General features: G+C 32.9%; 1 protein-coding gene and 1 long non-coding RNA gene across 4 annotated transcripts; both read left to right on the top strand.

Annotated features, from left to right (window-relative positions):
* Positions 1-490: 490 nt before the first annotated feature.
* Positions 491-10,677, top strand: LOC100807181 (paired amphipathic helix protein Sin3-like 2). Of its 2 annotated transcripts, none has more exons than XM_006603778.4 (23): positions 491-886; positions 1,008-1,083; positions 1,609-1,830; positions 1,941-2,121; positions 2,203-2,301; positions 2,470-2,643; positions 2,728-3,013; positions 3,690-3,832; positions 4,569-4,644; positions 4,741-4,770; positions 4,995-5,188; positions 5,279-5,433; positions 5,646-5,773; positions 5,874-6,128; positions 6,951-7,619; positions 7,728-7,810; positions 8,010-8,630; positions 8,711-8,808; positions 8,901-9,039; positions 9,110-9,262; positions 9,373-9,536; positions 9,795-9,906; positions 10,236-10,677. In XM_006603778.4, the coding sequence occupies exons 2-23, from the start codon at positions 1,010-1,012 to the stop codon at positions 10,383-10,385; spliced, it is 4,206 nt and encodes a 1,401-aa protein (XP_006603841.1). In that variant the 5' UTR covers positions 491-886; positions 1,008-1,009; the 3' UTR covers positions 10,386-10,677. The 2 variants fall into 2 exon arrangements, with proteins under 2 accessions (XP_006603841.1, XP_006603840.1); XM_006603777.3 differs by having other exon boundaries at positions 492-886; positions 2,470-2,646.
* Positions 10,678-12,543: 1,866 nt separating this feature from the next.
* Positions 12,544-14,731, top strand: LOC102666722 (uncharacterized). 2 transcript variants are annotated; one of them, XR_001386375.3, is made up of 3 exons: positions 12,544-12,814; positions 13,518-14,342; positions 14,429-14,731. It is a non-coding gene; the product is annotated as an uncharacterized lncRNA (long non-coding RNA). The 2 variants fall into 2 exon arrangements; XR_001386374.3 differs by having other exon boundaries at positions 12,551-12,807.
* Positions 14,732-17,749: the final 3,018 nt, after the last annotated feature.

The raw sequence follows: 17,749 nt of genomic DNA, 5'->3' as shown, positions 1-17,749 counted from the left end.
TTTTTTAATTATTTAATTATACACATTTCTATTAGTTAAAATTTATTTTAAAAAAATCATAAAAAATTATAAATCTCATTTGGAAGACCTATTAAAGATGGTGGGTTAGACTCTAATAATTCATTAGGTTATCAAAGGATATTTTATACTACTATTAACATGTTTATTGAAAAAATATTAAATAATTTTCTCTTAAATTTGTAGTTTTTAATAGATTTGAACAAATGAGTGTATTAAAAAAGAAAATGATTATTAATCAAGTAATTTAAAAATATTTAAATCATATGAAATAAATTATATTAAAAACAAAACATTTATCATGTGATGCTCACGAATTAAAAAAAAAAAACAACCCTGTTTCTATCAATGCCGTGATTTAAAAAAAAAAAAAAAGAAGGTATGTTCGAAAATGAAAAAAACTCAAAGTCTCAAACAAACAACTAAGGAAGCCTCCCACGTTTGCAACAACATAAAACGCGCACACTTCTTCACAAATCATCATTTTCATATTTTTTGCCTTGCGAATCGAATGTTTTATAATTTTTCTCTCCTTTCTTCTAACTCCAAAATTTGAGTTTTGAGACTTGCACGTACCACCGCTTCTCCTCCCTTTTTCCACCCGAAATTCTCTCTCTCTTTTTTTTTTTTTTCTCTGTCCAAATCTCGTTTCATTTTCTACTGTTGTTTGCGTCTCAATTTCCTCGTTTTTCTTTACTTACCAACGTAAGAGAGGGACACAGACACACACAACAAACCAACCTCGAATTTCCCTGTCTTATCAAACCCCTTCCTTCACTCTTCTTTCATTTCTCTTGTTTCTCGGAGATCTACTCAATTTGTCTCCCAGCAAATTTTCCTAGGAAAAAAGTTCTGGGAAACTCCTAAGGTATCATTTTTTACCCTTTTCACTTTCTGGGCCTGGTTCGTTTTTGCTCAATTCAACGTTTGTTTTTCTCGTACCATTCTTTGTTGTTGTTGTTTTAATTGGATTGCTTTTGATTTTGCAGAAATGAAGAGGGCGAGGGATGATATGTATCCTGCCTCTCAATTCAAACGCCCCTTTGCTTCGTCACGTGCTGATTCGTATGTTTCTTGCCCTATTTCTTTTTTTTTTATGTGCCAATTTTGTATTTATGACTTTGGAATTGCTAGTTTGCCCTATTTTGTGCTGCGTGAATGGAACATGGGTCTGTTGTTAAGTGTGTGTGTGTGTGTGTTTTCACATGTGGGGTTGAATTGTTGTTGAGTTTACTTAGGGTTGTGTTTAATTTAACTTGAATTGACTTCGGAATGGGTTATCTGGTGGGATCATGGGATTTAAAAGAAATGGACGTGTTAATTAGGGTATGGCTAAAGGAATTTGATTTGTTCTAGTTGTATGTGTGAATCTTAGTTACCAGGCAAGTAATGCGAGTAGTGTTGTAAATTACCTCATTGATTAACTTGGAAGATCTCTATTCTTTCAACCTGTGGAATGAGGATATTATAAAATTTTGGATAGTTTGGACGTTGAACAAGTGAAATGTTTGATGGCTTGTAGAGATTAATATTATGATTGCTAATATTCTGGGTATCTGAAAGTGCATGTGTTTATGTTTTGTGCTGAAGCTATGGACAAAACCAAGTCCCTGGAAGTGGAGGAGGAGGGGGAGGCGGCGGCGGAGGGGGAAGTGGCAATGGAGGTGGTGTTGGCGGGGGAGCAAATGCTTCCCAGAAGCTGACTACCAATGATGCTTTATCCTATTTGAAGGAAGTCAAAGACATGTTTCAGGACCAAAGAGAGAAGTACGACATGTTTCTTGAGGTCATGAAAGATTTCAAGGCCCAACGGTAGATTCTTGCCCCACTCATTAGTCTTTACACTATATGATGATTTTTAAATGTGGAGTTTTGTACATAAAGAAACAATTTTTCTCAATATTTCTTTTGGTTCTTTCCAGGACTGACACTGCTGGTGTCATAAAAAGGGTGAAGGAGTTATTCAAGGGGCACAACAATTTGATTTTTGGATTTAATACTTTCCTACCAAAGGGTTATGAGATAACGCTTGACGAGGATGAGGCTCCTCCAAAGAAAACTGTTGAATTTGAAGAAGCAATCAGCTTTGTGAACAAGATAAAGGTGAATGAGCTTTTCAGAAGTTGACTTATTTCACTGATATTATTGATTCCTAGCTGTAACTGATAGGTTTTTCTTCTACAGAAACGATTCCTAAGTGATGAGCATGTTTACAAATCATTCTTGGACATTTTAAATATGTACCGCAAAGAGCATAAGGACATTGGTGAGGTTTATAGTGAGGTAATATGCTTTGTCCTTTTTCAGGGGCACACTTTGATGCTTTTGTCGTGTTCTCTTTGAAAGACTTTTGTTGAATGGGGGCACTCTTCGTTGATTTTGTCATGTTCTCTTTAAAAGATTTTTGGTTGAATGCTTACTCTCTTTCCTTTTTAAAAAAATATTTTCTAGGTTGCTACCCTTTTTAAGGACCATCGAGATTTGCTCGAGGAGTTCACTAGATTCTTACCAGATACTTCTGCTGCACCTTCCACACAGCATGCTCCATATATTCGAAATTCATTGCAGCGCTTTAATGAGCGGGGTTCTATGGCCCCTATGATCCGCCAAATGCCAGCAGACAAGGCAGTAAGATTGTTCCTCTCCCACATTACATGAATCTTCTAAACTCCTTTTTTTAATGATTGGGTTACAAACTTCTTTTTACAGCAACGCTATCGACGAGACAGGCTTCCTTCTCATGATCGTGATATGAGTGCTGAACGCCCTGAGCTGGATGATGACAAGACAATGATGAACATACACAAGGAGCAGAGGAAGCGTGAAAGTAGGGAGAGGAGAATGCGTGATCAAGATGAGAGAGAACATGATCTTGATAACAACAGGGATTTGAACTTGCAACGCTTTCCTGACAAAAAAAAATCTGTCAAGAAAGCTGAAGGTTTTGGAATGGCTTCTGACTTTGCTTCTTATGAAGACAAAGATACCTTAAATAGTAAGCCGTGCTGTTATGCTTTTGGACAAATGCATTGCTTGAACACATGATTCATGTTTCTTGCATTTTATATTCATAAAGTTATTCTAGTTTGCCAGTAACTTGTTTACAATACTCTGCAGATTTTTATCTATTTAAATGGTGTAATAATTGACACTATAGGAAACTGTAATGACATTTCTCTGGTGTCGAACACTCAACTGTAAATACAGAGTAAACTAGTTTAGTTGTTGAAAATTGGTTCAAATGTACACACATCATTAAAAAATATTTAGATTTTTTAGTTGACCAATTTGTAGAGTGTTGTAATATAATATTTTGTGCATGTTTGGAAATCCTTAAGTTTGGAGAAATAACTGCTTATTTTTCTATAGTTCTTTTGTAGGAAGCGAAAAAACATAAGTGATTATTTTTTCAAAACAAGCTAAATCTAACACACACTTAAGAGTTTAAGTAAATCATTTGCATTATTAAATGTAGTCATCACCAATTGTTTGGAGTTCTTATAGTTCCTTTATTAGTATTTATATGTCCTGATAGTATATTTCTTGATTACAAGTTTTTCTTACATTCATTTTTAAATAAATAACGGAGAGTAATAGGACTAGATGATCATATTGACCTGTATATTCATAACCTGTTGATTATTTATTTGTTTGTTTTTTATTCATGCCAGGCCCAGGCATGTATAGTCAAGCATTCAGTTTCTGTGAGAAAGTTAAGGGGAAGTTGAGCAGTTCAGATGATTACCAAACATTCTTGAAGTGCCTTCATATTTTCAGCAATGGAATAATTAAAAGGAATGATTTGCAAAATTTGGTATGTGATTGCCTCTGTGAGTCACATACTTAAAAGTCTTGCAAGAAGACATCTGTCTGCTTTTACTCATATACTTCACTTTTGGGTATTCTTGCTGACATTGAATTATTTTAGTTATGTTACATTATTCATCTAGGAATTTCATAGTTTAATTAATTGAAGTATGAAGATTAGTTGATACTAGTTTTGCTCAGAATTCTAGAAGACAATTTAAAATACCCTTCTCATGATAGACTATTCAATGTTTTTACTGATGGTATATACTACTTCATTTCAGACAAATAGTTATTTATTTTTGACTGATGGTATATGCTTCTTCAGACTATGTTGGTTTTTATTTTTTGCCAGTATTGACATGAAGGATTTAGCTGAAAAGAAAATGAAAGGGTTTTTGTAGGAAGGTTTTGTGGTCACAGAAAATTGCTGGTCTCATGATAGACAGTTAGAGATGACAGAATACAGAATACAGAATGCTTGTATCAGAAACACAATATATTTTGAGTTCCACTCAGAACACTGAATCAATTCATTTGTATGATAGCATCAGAAACACTATGCAGAAAGCATTTTCATATTTCTTCTCTCCGTTTTCTCCCCCTTTCTCTTCCCTTAGTTCCTGTTCACTTAACTAAAACATGAGGAGATCTAGGTTGTCAGATTTTTGTGCAAACTCAAACTCTTATGAGCTTCTGTTGCCTCTAGTCTTAATTTTATCATTTCAAAATATACATTTCAGGTAACTGATTTACTTGGAAAGCATTCGGATCTTATGGATGAATTCAATGATTTCTTGGAGCGTTGTGAAAATATTGGTAATTGTTTTTCAACTCTTATTTTTTTTTCTTCTTAATATAATTATTGCATTTTCTCAATCCTTGAGATCATATTTTGCATTTTTGTTACTGCAGATGGATTCCTTGCTGGTGTCATGAGTAAAAGTACGTTAATATACTCTATATATCTTGGCTTCTTTATGTTTATGCATTTACTTTCATTTCTTCTTATTTTTTGGAGAAGGGTTCTCGGTTTGTAGACTGAATTATCATTTTCTTCTTTTAAGGAATCATTCAGAGATAATGTTGAATTATGCTGAGTATTTTAAATGGCTTTTTTTTTTTTTTTATTGATGGTCAATTTGATGTTGCAAAAATGTTGATTTCAGAGTCACTGTCTACTGATGCTCATTTATCAAGATCATCAAAGTTGGAGGAAAAAGACAAAGAGCACAAGCGTGATTTGGATGGAGCTAAAGAGAAGGAAAGATACAGGGAGAAATACATGGGAAAATCCATTCAAGAACTTGACCTTAGTGACTGTAAACGTTGTACTCCCAGCTACCGGCTTCTGCCTGCAGATGTATATAACTTCTATTTGATTTCTTTTCTTGTTGGCTTTGTCAATAATGTATTTTGCTCTTGTGTAACTCTTTCCCCTCATTTTTTGTAGTATCCAATTCCTACAGCTAGTCAGAGATCTGAGCTTGGTGCTCAAGTCTTGAATGACCATTGGGTATCTGTGACTTCTGGAAGTGAGGATTACTCTTTCAAACATATGCGCAGAAATCAGTATGAAGAAAGCTTGTTCAGATGTGAAGATGACAGGTAAAACTTGTGCTGAATTTTTCCTGTTTACCTTTTACCTTGGTTAGTTCATTTCTTTTTTATCTTCATTTCCCTGGATCTGACAATTTTTCTTTGTTTCCATTATCTCTCCTGCCTCCTGGATGCAATGTCCATTTTGGAGTCATTATCTTCTCAAGGATTAAAAGTTCTGTGTGTATTATGGGATGATGATATTTTTATTTCTGATGTAGATATGAGCTGGACATGTTATTGGAGTCTGTGAGCTCAGCTGCTAAAAAAGCAGAGGAATTGTATAATAGCATCAATGAAAATAAAATCAGTGTGGAGACTCTGAACCGTATTGAAGATCACTTTACTGGTATGTATCAAAATAACCACAATCTAATATATATATATAGCTGCTGTTTTTCAAAATTAGAGCTTTATAAATTGATTTTGTCTGAGGTTATGCATTGCAGTTCTAAATTTAAGGTGTATTGAACGTCTATATGGTGATCATGGTCTGGACGTTATAGACATCTTGCGTAAAAACCCAACCCATGCCCTGCCTGTAATATTGACTCGACTGAAGCAGAAGCAAGAGGAGTGGAGTAAGTGTCGTTCAGATTTCAATAAAGTATGGGCTGAGATTTATGCTAAAAATCACTACAAATCACTTGATCATCGTAGCTTCTACTTCAAACAGCAAGATTCAAAGAACTTGAGCACCAAATGTAAGTTTATTTTGTTTTATGTTCATATTTCACATTGATTTGATTGTTTTGGCTTGCCATGAGCTCCATGAACTAAGTGAGGGTAGAACCATAGAAAGTTACATGGGTCAGTTAGGCAATATTTTAATTGGTTCTGTGGCTAAAAAGCCTATTATGACAAATATTGTGGTACTTGGTATGAACAATAGATATTTTGTAGCTCGCATGGTATAAGCATGACAAAAAGTGTTTATAATTCCTGATTGCCTTCATTATGGCTACAATGACCAATATTGTGACACTGTCTGCTGGGTATAAATGATAAATATTTTGAAGCTAGCTGTGGTATAAGCATGACAATATATATAGTATGCCATCTACTCTTTAACTCTTAGTCTTACCTTAGTGTTCTTCAGATGAGAATGAGATTGGAATATCCTTACCACCTTCTGCTTAAAGTTCTTTGAACTGTTTTAAATTTGAAACACTGAGGGTCTGGAAAGTAAAAGACTGATAGAGACTGCATACAAAGGCGTTACATTGAAGCACACTTTGCCTATAACCCATACATGTATTATACGGAAAACACACTTCTTGGAAAACTTCTAAATTACCTCTTCAAGCAGTTGCTTTGTTTTTGCAGATCTCACAGCTGTTGAAATAAAAGAGAGATTCAGCAATAAATAAGTCTTAGCAAGCCTTTGCTTTGCCACCTACATAAATTTATTAGTAACAATCTAATAAAACCTTAAAATTGTATTGTAAAGTATTACACATTGTTGCATGTTTCAGTATCATCATCCTTTTAGTCTGTTCTAAGATTCTATGTTTGATATTATACAGCTTTGGTTACTGAGATTAAAGAAATTAAAGAAAAGCAGCAGAAAGAGGACGATATTATTCAGTCTATTGCAGCTGGAAATAAACAGCCTCTAATTCCACATCTGGAATTTGAATATTCTGATGTTGGGATTCATGAAGACCTGTATAAACTTGTTCGTTATTCATGTGAAGAGTTATTCTCTAGTAAAGAGTTGTTAAATAAAATTATGAGGCTCTGGAGTACCTTCTTGGAGCCTATGCTTGGTGTTCCTTCCCAATCTCATGGGACAGAAAGGGCTGAGGACAGAAAAACTGGACATAATGTTCGCAATTTTGGTGCACCAAATGTAGGGGGTGATGGAAGTCCCCGGGAAGATACTCTTTCGATAAATTCAAGGGTACCAAAATCTGATAAGAATGAAGCTGATGGTAGAGTAACTGAAGTGAAGAATGTTCACTGGACTACTGTGGCGGCATCCAATGATAAAGAAAATGGGTCTGTTGGTGGTGAAATTGTTAGTAGAGATGATCCATTAATGGATAAAGGACAGAAAAATGTAGAATGCAATGATAAAGCCTCTGGATTTAGCAAACAATTTGCCTCTGGTGAAGAAGGAGCTAAAAACAATGTATCAATTGCAATTAGAGGAGAAAACAGCCTGAACAGAACTAACTTAGATGCGTCTTCAGGTCTGTATGCATAGTTGTGAAATCATTGCAATCAATTCAATTCTTTTGCATTTCTGTTTTAGTTAAGATTATTCTAGTCAGAATCCTAAATTTTGTTTATATTTTTAGGCTGTGCTCTTACTCCATCGCAACCTACTGATGTTGATGACTCTGTATCCAAGTCTCAGGGTGTTAATGTACCTTCGGTGGAGGTATGAGTTCTCCATTGTGGTAGATTTAACTCTTAATCATTTTAGCAAAAGCACTTAATCAGTTTAGATCTATTTGCTTTCTCATTCTTTTTTCTTTTCCTTTTCTTTCTGCTTTCTCTGAAACCGGGGATTTTTATTTTATTTTTCTCCAATTGATATTGGTATGTCTCTTTGCTTATCAGTTATCTTTGTGTTTCAGGGATGCGACATGGCAACTCCAGTACCAGTGGTCAATGGTGTTCTAAGTGAGAGCAGTAAAGTTAAAACTCATGATGAATCAGCTGGGCCCTGCAAAATTGAAAAGGAAGAGGGTGAATTATCACCAATTGGTGACTCTGAGGAGGATAACTATGTTGCTTATGGAGATTCAAATGTGCAGTCAATGGCTAAGTCAAAGCACAACGTTGAAAAAAGGAAATATCAGTCTAGAAATGGAGAGGATGAATCTTGTCCCGAGGCTGGAGGTGACAATGATGCAGATGCTGATGATGAGGACAGTGAAAATGTTTCTGAAGCTGGTGAAGATGTCTCAGGCAGTGAATCTGCTGGTGATGAATGCTTCCGTGAAGATCATGAAGAGGAGGAAGATATAGAACATGACGATGTTGATGGTAAGGCTGAGAGTGAAGGTGAAGCTGAGGGGATTTGTGATGCACAGGTCGGAGGAGATGGCACATCTTTGCCATTGTCAGAGAGGTTCCTTTCATCCGTGAAACCCCTCACAAAGCATGTATCAGCAGTTTCATTTGTTGAAGAAATGAAGGATTCAAGGGTGTTCTATGGAAATGATGACTTCTATGTGCTTTTTAGACTTCATCAAGTAAGGATTATGTTATTTCGTGGTGTTTGATATTGAAATTTCTTTCTCAGTGGATGCCATAAACTCTTTGAACTTGGCAGGCTCTTTATGAGAGGATCTTATCAGCAAAAACACATTCAATGAGTGCAGAAATGAAATGGAAAGCAAAAGATGCTAGTTCACCAGATCCTTATTCAAGGTAAATTTTCACAACTTATCCCAAGCCTCCCCTCCCCCCCAAGAAAAATGAGTGTTCATTACACGTCTGAATTGATTGTCCATACTTTTTAGATTTATGAATGCATTGTACAACTTGCTTGATGGATCTGCCGAAAATGCCAAGTTTGAAGATGAATGCCGAGCAATTATTGGGAACCAGTCGTATGTGTTATTCACATTGGACAAGTTAATATACAAATTGGTCAGACAGGTATGTTGCCATATTATCTTATTTTCTACTTGCTTATGATTTAAAAGGTTTTAATTTACCTTTTCTGCAGCTTCAAACTGTTGCAACCGATGAGGTAGACAATAAGCTTCTCCAATTATATGAATATGAAAAGTCTCGGAAGTCTGGGAAGTTAAATGATTCTGTATATCATGCAAATGCTCATGTCATCCTTCATGAGGATAATATATATCGTTTACAATGTGTAGGTCCTTTGTACCCAATTCTAAAACCAAAAAAAAAAGTCAGACTTGTGAACAGGATCAGCATGTGTTCTTGTGGTTAATATTATTTTCCTTTGTCATCTTATTGCAGTCCTCTACCCCCTCGCGACTATTCATCCAGCTCATGGACAATATGAATGAAAAGCCTGAGTTGTTTGCTGTTTCTATTGATCCAAATTTCTCTTTTTATCTGCACAGTGATTTTCTGTCTGTCTTTCCTAACAAAAAGGAGCCCCATGGCATCATACTGCATAGGTACAGATTCTGCAAGATAAAACTTTTTTTGGTTTAGTACTTTTCTCTTTTCTGTAATGACAATTGGGGTAGCAGTTACTTTGTGATGTAAGCATGATTAATCTTTTACTGATCACAGGTTATTTCTTTATTTGCTAATTGGGGGTTATACATTTTGGTTTTGGATTTTATTGCATGCTTTTAGCAACATGGAAATATTGCATATCCTTTTCAACTAGGTAACAGAGTTTCTTCTACTTTTTATTTTGATATATGCAGAAACAAACGCCAATATGGAAACTTAGATGAGCTTTCTGCAATATGCTCTGCCATGGAAGGTGTTAAAGTAGTTAACGGATTGGAATGTAAGATAGCTTGCAGCTCATCCAAGGTATGCCTGCTTTTTTCATATTTGGTTTTCCAATTTTTTGCTCTCTACTGCTTTATTTAGAATATTATAGGCATAATCTTTCATTTTCTATGTTCATCTTCTCTTGATAATGATATAGATATGCCCTCTTTTTTCACTAATGTTTTAAATTGTAGTGTGGTTGTGCTGCAATTGTAAAATCAATGGTGTGGATTTGAGAATGTTGACTGTCTAGGGTGGTATTCAAAGCACCACACATTGACAAGGCTATTAATCTTCTGTTTTATTTGTTTAAAACCAATGGTTAAGAACAATGCTTTATTTTTCTTATTCGTGAGTTTCATCTGCAGATTTCATATGTTCTTGACACACAAGATTTTTTCTTCCGACCAAGAAAGAAACGACGGACGCCATCAGGGACCACAACCTCCCAGTCTCGTAGGGACAGAGAGGAAAGATTCCGCAAATTGTTGGCACACTCGCAATTTGTATCTTCATGAATAGCTGTTCTCTAACATCTTCTAAAACAGCTGAGACTCAAATACATAATGTGAGTCTTGGTGTAGCAACCTAGGAACCCTTTGGGTTTACAATTTTATTTGTTGTCATAGTACTTGAATTTTCACATGAAAGTGGAGGAAGGGAATATAGAGATGGGAGTGTGTAATGCGTTTATGAGGTCTCATGCGTTTTGCACACTCCTTTGTAAATAGTTTGCTTCAATATATTTGTAGAAATATTGTTTACCAAATTGTTTATTAGTTGCAACACAGTTGCTTCCTCCGTTCCAAAGCTTGCGTGCCCCTAGTTTATACTTGATATTGTTCTTTGCATTTTTCATTTTTCTGTTTTTTTTTTTAAATTATTATATCCGAGTCAACGGCCAAAAAATGTGGTAGGGCCATTGATAAAGGATATTTGTTTTATAATTCAATATAAATGGTTTTGATAAAATTAATTTTTAATTATTGAAAATGATTGAAACGCATTTAAATTAAGATAAGTAACAAATTTTGTATTGAAATGCATGAGGAACTGATTTGTATAGTTTATCAAATGGATGGAAAGACATCATTTTCACTTTAAATCTTATTCAATGGAATTAAAAATTGATTTACTAATTGTCCCAATAGACGCCTTTCAATCTTTTAAAATGGATTTGATTAATGGCACTCGTGAGGCAGAGTTAGATAGCTCTCCGTTTATGCCTTGTTCTTTTGTGGTGTTGGTTTGATTGAAAATAGAACATAATCATATTATAAAGAATTAACGTGTCAAATGGGACATAATAACCACATGATTGGATTTATCAAATTTGGCTCAGTTAATCAAGTTATTTGCCTTTGCACAGACAGCTTAATAAAAAAAGATTTTGCATTTAACTTCTGTTTTTGATGTTTTATCGGGAGGTTATCTGTAAGAATTATTATAATTTTTCATCGTGTTTTTGTGGAATGTCCAGCTGATAGGCCAACCTCTTCTTCTAAACTTGCTATAATAAAATTTATATCTTAATAGATTATATTTAGTCTCCACTAAGTCTTCAAAATTTAAGGCATCTCAGCAAAACTGGAGATAAAAAATATAGTAATTACTTTCTCATATAATTTATTTATATAAATATTCATTTAAAAATTTTCACCCTTATTTCCAAAACACATGAAACAAATCCTATTTTTATAGTCACAACACTAACATTCTACGTGTTGTAAAAATATAAATTTGGGGATTAGAATTTGACACTATGCACTAAAAAAATAAAGTTAATTATAAAGTTCATAATTTCTTTTTAGGTTCTTAAAGATATCCTCTAGTTTCAGCCTAATAGCGGAGAGTTTAAATAATATACATAAGATCCTAAATTTTAACTTTTATTAAAGATAAAAGGCTGATTATTGTTGAATAGAATGAATATCAATAGATACATCATGAGAAATAATTTGGTCCAACTGAAAAGGGACCTCCTCTATCCAACAATTACTTAAGTAAAAGACAAAGAAGTTAGACAATGAGCAGCTTTCTTGCCTCCTCTTTTGGTGAACAGAAGTTGATAGGCAATAAAGTTTGATAACAGCCTGTGACTATCCTCTACCAGCCCATGAAATAGCTATCTTCTCACAATATCTCTTGTCTTCCATTGTTGAGCATTTTGAAGACAATCAGTCTCAAACAGAACTATAGTGTGACTATTGTACACACACAAAAAAAAAAAAGAGGTAACTTTGTTTAAGATGTAATCAGATGCTAAATATAGATATTTCTTTTTATAAAAATTCAAAATATGATTTGTCATATATCATATGTATAAGTAGCTCCTTCAGCTAAATGTTTTAGATACAGCAACAATTAGAATAGTTATCTTGGATAAAAAAAAGAAGTTAATCATAATATTTCTAAATTTTGTTCAGCTAATTTATCCATTGTTAATTTTTAGTTATAAACTCACCTGCTATCAAGAGTAAAATGTCTGTTGTTATCAACCAACTTTCTGCCATATGACTTTTGTCAAATATCTTATCGGTTAATTTTTGCTAAACAAAACCTTAGACAAAAGAATCGTGGTGAGAGAGAAAAAACCCAATTGTTTTTTTCATTGTAAAGATAAAACATCAAATAATAACTTCTACTTTTTCATAATTTTATCATGATTTTGTAGAATAAAATCAATTTCGTGTGTTATCAAAACACACTGAAAGTTATGAAAAATAAATATAAGAGGAGTGTAAACCATACTAAGAGCGTTATGGTAAATTACAGAGCCACGTTGATGCAAACATAAGAAATAGAAGAGAAATCAAACCAGCACTTTGTAACATCCACTCCCTCCCTATCCTCTCTCTCTCCTTCACATTTTCTCTCTCATCCATTTCAATGGCTTCTGCTTCCATTTCTGATGCTTCTCTCTCCACCAAGAAGAAAAGGGTAACCTGTTACCTCTCTGACTCTCCCATTTCTTCATATTTTCTTTTGCTTCTTCAATCCTCTCTTTTTTCAAACCATTTTGTTTCCCAGTATTGTTTTAACCTGTTGAGCTAAATATGTGATTTTTTTTCAACCCATGAAGGAATTGCATTGTATTCTCTTTTGTTGGGTATCAAAGGCTAGCAATTGATTCATTCATTTTTTTTCTAACAGTGGGGGGAATATTTTTTTTGGTCCCATGGTCGCCAACAATTCTATGGCAGATTTCTCAAAAAACGAAGTTCAAAACACCTGGTCCTGAATCGAAACCTAATGCTCGTCCTATAAATGAAATAAATGAAATGTTTTCAAGCAGAATTTGGTGAATGAAACCTGCCCCCATGAAGCTATTGTTTTGCATTTATCTCTCCCCCTTCTCTCTTCTTTTGCCAAGGGTGCAAGTGAAGTTTGAAAATTCTTCCCCCTTCAAATTCTTGAGCCCTTCTTCTTTGAATCCCACTTGATCTTGCAGAATGCATATATGAAACTGGTTTCTTTTCATCGCTGTTTTATGTTTAATAGGAAAAGAAACAAATGACAATGGATTTTAAGCCTCCAATGGCATACATTGTACTAAATAGCGAATAATCCACCCACCGTATATAATATATATACCCGTGCAGTGTATGGTATATTTCTCATTCCTCTTGAATTGTGTTTTTATATTGTAGGGTTTGAATTTGTATTGGCATAGTTGCGGGTTCAGATTCACATAGAAGGCATTGGTCATCAGGTGAGTGGTTTTCTTTTCAATCCATTTTTTCTTTCATCGTTGTTGTTCCCGAAGGCTTCAGAATTCAACTTCAATTTTCAGTTTTAGTTCCCAACTTTGCCCTTTGAGTAATTGAAGCCTTACACACAGATGCAGGTGCACCATCTATTTTTCATAATCCTAATGCAGATTAACTAAATCCTACTTTTGCATCATTTTCCACCATGACTAATTTACAATGATTCATCTCTTTGATGTACCCAATGGTAATGCCTTCTAATTTTCTGTTCTTTATTTTTGAAAGATAGTAAGAGTAATGCCTTCTAATTTATTCACCTTAAATTTTGATGTACTTGCTTTAATTTACATACCCTTCTTTTTTCTTTTCATCTTCTTTTCTAACTTTTGTATTACTCTCCCATTTTTTTTTCTCTCATCCCTCTCCAACTCAGTTCCCCCTTTTGTGCTTGCCTTTCTTTTTTCTATCTCATTTTTGTTTTTTTTTTCTTTCTAGAATTTGTGAAAGCTTTCAGCATTTTTTGTTTTACTTTTTTCTAACGTTTTAGAGTTTGTTAAATTTCCTGATATGCACATTCTCTTTTTTAAAGAAGGATTTTTTTAGAAATATCTTAAATTTGGTGAATTAAGTTAATTGAGGGAAACTTTGTGTATTGTATGAAATGTGGGATTGATTTTCGGTCTAAATTTTAAGTTTGGATGAAGTTGGAAAAGCAACTAATAACAAGGTCAACACCTAGCAACAAAGGAGCGACAAGAATGAGAAGTATGTGCAACTCTTTTATTTTCCTTTTTTTTTAATGAATTTCTAAGTTCCTTGTGATTTAAATCAACTTATGTTTTCCTTTATAGGATCACAATCTATCATTACTACTTAAAAGAAAGAAAGAAATGCACCTTGGGTGGCAGGCCAGATAATGTTTTGAAGAGTTCTACACCGGAGACAAACAATATGCATCTCGGTCGATTAAAGAAGATGAAAGTTGGAATGATTCATATTTCAATGTATTCTTTTGTTATTAGTTTTTGGTTTTTAATTTTACATTTTTTTATGGGAAATTAAATCAGAATGGATGTTGTATACAGAATTAGGCACCTATATGTAGTGTCATAAACCTATTAATTACTCCATCTCATCTCATCATCTTTCACTTACATATTATTTGTATTCTCATTCAATTTATTATTTATATTTTTCTTTAATATGCTCCATATTCTTAGCTTTTATATCAAATCTTGGATGGACAAAAATAAAAGAAGTTTTCTTCAAATTTAAAATATTTTTTAAAATTGAAAATTTCCCCTTTTCTGGATTCTTTTTTACTCATAATTTTATTTTATTTTTAAGTTTAAAATTAGAAGGCATTATCACTAGATTCATAATTTGACATATTTTATATTATTAAGGTGAATTAAATTTAGAGTCTTACTCAACATAATTAAATAAACCAGACAAACAAGCACACCATTTGTTACACTTGATTTTCTACATATGTTTATACTATTTGTGCAATGCATGCACAAAAAATAATTTATTAAATAACCATAAATAGTAGAAAAAATATAGATAAATGTGTATGAAAAATATTAAATTAAAAATAATATGCTCATCAATGTAAAATAAGAAAAATAATTTCTCTAAACCAGAATAAAAAAAACCCACCTCATTCTTGGTTGTGATAATTTAAAAGAAGAGGATAATTAGAGAAAGAGTGGTGGTTAATTAACCGTGTGTTGGTAGTGGTATTTTAGGGAAAATATACTAAAAAATAAAAAGGGTTAATTAACTACATCTGGGTAAATGTATAAACATGAATAAATAACAGTTGCAATGAGGTCTGTAGGAAAAAAAATGTATAAATATGAAGCGAGAGAGCGTCACAATTGCAGGAAAAAAAAAATCTACAAAAATCCTTTAAATTTTTATATCAACAATAATAATTTTTAGCACTATCAAGCAATAATATTTTAGAAGTGATATTTGCATCCAATTAAAGATTAATTACTATTTTCTATAACATAAAAACTTAAAAAAAACTTATACAAAGCCAAATATTAATTCAAGAGAAACTGTTGCAACCTTAACACAATAGAAATGTAATTAGCATAATAAAAATGCGAACATACAAACATTATTATTGTTCAATCAACTTGAACTAAACCCTTTGGTATTTTAATGTACTAATATATATAAGTATGTATTCAGAAAACATTAAATTAAAATTAATGTATACATCAATGTAAGATAAATTATAAAAACAATAATTTTAATGTAAGAAAATGTGATAGCAAAATAGACATGCAGACATACAGGTGTTTTCGCAGAGTGTTTTCATCATTCAAGAAGAATATGAGTTTAGTGAATAGGCAGAGGTTTAAGCCTAGCAGATAAACAAATTAGATCGTTGATAAGTTTGATTTGCATTACCATGATTTTTTTTGTCATATGTTAATGCAGGAGGTTATTGTGGAAAAATAAAACTAGTTAACTTTGAAGAGATTCCCAATGATTTTTTCTTATTTGGTTGTAGACTTGTAGTGTTGTACAATATGCTTTATACTCAAATTCCACAAATATGTTCTTTGACTCATGAAATTTGTAGCGGTTTCTAGACTTCATTCTTTTATTTAATAAGAATCCTGAATATGAATTGGTAAAATGGTGTCTAGCTGCATCTATCGGTTTGCTGATTCTGAATGTTAGTTATTTTTTACTGATGTAGTGATGTGGAAGCAAGGATGCTTTGAAAATGGATGTTGTACCAACACAACCATATCTGATGCTTGTTGCATTCGACTAGTACAGCTTTCTTCTTGCAAAATTGTTTGTTTTTTTATTAAGTTTTTGTGCCAAAGCTTTTGGGACAAGGCTTTTGTTGTTATTATTAAGTTTTTGTGCCAATGCAGGTAGGATATAATCAGAGTTGGATGAGTGATTATCTTTTATTGTGTCTAAAATAACTAATGCTACTGACTTTGGAAACATTGATCCCTAATATTTTCTTTGGTATTTATACTACTAATTTAATAATTTATGTGCAGTAATGCTTACTTGCTTATATATTAAACATAGCTTCTCTTGCAGGGATTTATGTTCCATCAGTATCTTTAGAATTTATTTTAATATTAATTGAATAATTCAGAAAGTTGTGCATTAACGACTAGTTGATCATCGGTTCAAATCTAGAAATAATCTATTTACATATTTAAGGGTAAGGCTTCTTATAATGACCTTCCCTCATACGTTCGCATAATGAGGAACCTTAATTAAGTTTTTGTGTAATTTTATGTTTTTACATTTAGCCACTTCTTTCATTTCTGTGATCAAGATTTGATGTTAATTTCCTTGATTATGTGATTGGTCAGAAGCTATTTTATTAATTCAGAAATTGAATTAACTTTGATTAACAGATGATCAAGCAATCTTTGAAATTTTCTCTTTCCCCAGTTCTTGTTTCAAGTAATATTTCCTGGTGAATTTATACTTACTGCTTCTTGTAAGCATACATGTATGTGTTGCGTTGTAAGAGCAAAAAGAAATTAAGAAACGTGTTGTGCATGCAAAAAAGCATAAAAAGCTTTATTGGGTCATTCTATTAATAGAGCTTAACCTTATTAGAAGAAACAAATACAACCCTTATGTTTAGGCATAACTAGCATCCTAAATTTATATTTAAAAACAATCAAGTATTCTAAGGATTTGTCACAGATAACAGATTCTTAAAACTAAGGTATTCATCCTAAGTTGCAAATTAATACTTAGATACACGCGAAAAGTTGAGTATTTCTTGCATACTCTGATTGGCATATGAAGAATCCATTGAGTTCTTGTTGCACTTCCGTTCCAAGAAAGAAAGAAAAAAAAGTCATCAATCAAAATCTTTAATCTCAAAGCCTAGGAGCACTTCAGCTATACTCTCCTAATCATTTCCTGTAACCAGCAAATAATCAACATAAATAGAAATTATGCTTAAATTTACTTGTACCTTCTTGACATATCTGAGGTTAATGTTACCGACATTCTAATTAATTGTGTTAAGGCGTGCAATTAGAGCAAATATTTTTTTTAAAAAAAATATACTTGAAATACTTGAGCATATCCTTTTACCACAAACGTAGTTTTATATATTTATTTACAAAACCATCTTAAGTTTGGATATATAAACCCATTCA

This window comes from Glycine max, chromosome 19 (genome assembly GCF_000004515.6).
Source record: "Glycine max cultivar Williams 82 chromosome 19, Glycine_max_v4.0, whole genome shotgun sequence".
NCBI lineage: Eukaryota > Viridiplantae > Streptophyta > Magnoliopsida > Fabales > Fabaceae > Glycine > Glycine max.
The sequence above is the reverse complement of the archived record's forward strand: the minus strand, read 5'-3'. Positions and strand labels throughout refer to the sequence as shown.

Bases quoted from the DNA above. Each gene is read 5' to 3' on its own strand.
- LOC100807181 (XM_006603777.3), top strand. From the start codon at position 1,010: ATGAAGAGGGCGAGGGATGATATGTATCCTGCCTCTCAATTCAAACGC. The intron at 4,771-4,994 runs GTACGTTAATAT...TGTTGATTTCAG, and splicing joins TGCTGGTGTCATGAGTAAAA to AGTCACTGTCTACTGATGCT. The intron at 7,811-8,009 runs GTATGAGTTCTC...TTTGTGTTTCAG, and splicing joins TTAATGTACCTTCGGTGGAG to GGATGCGACATGGCAACTCC.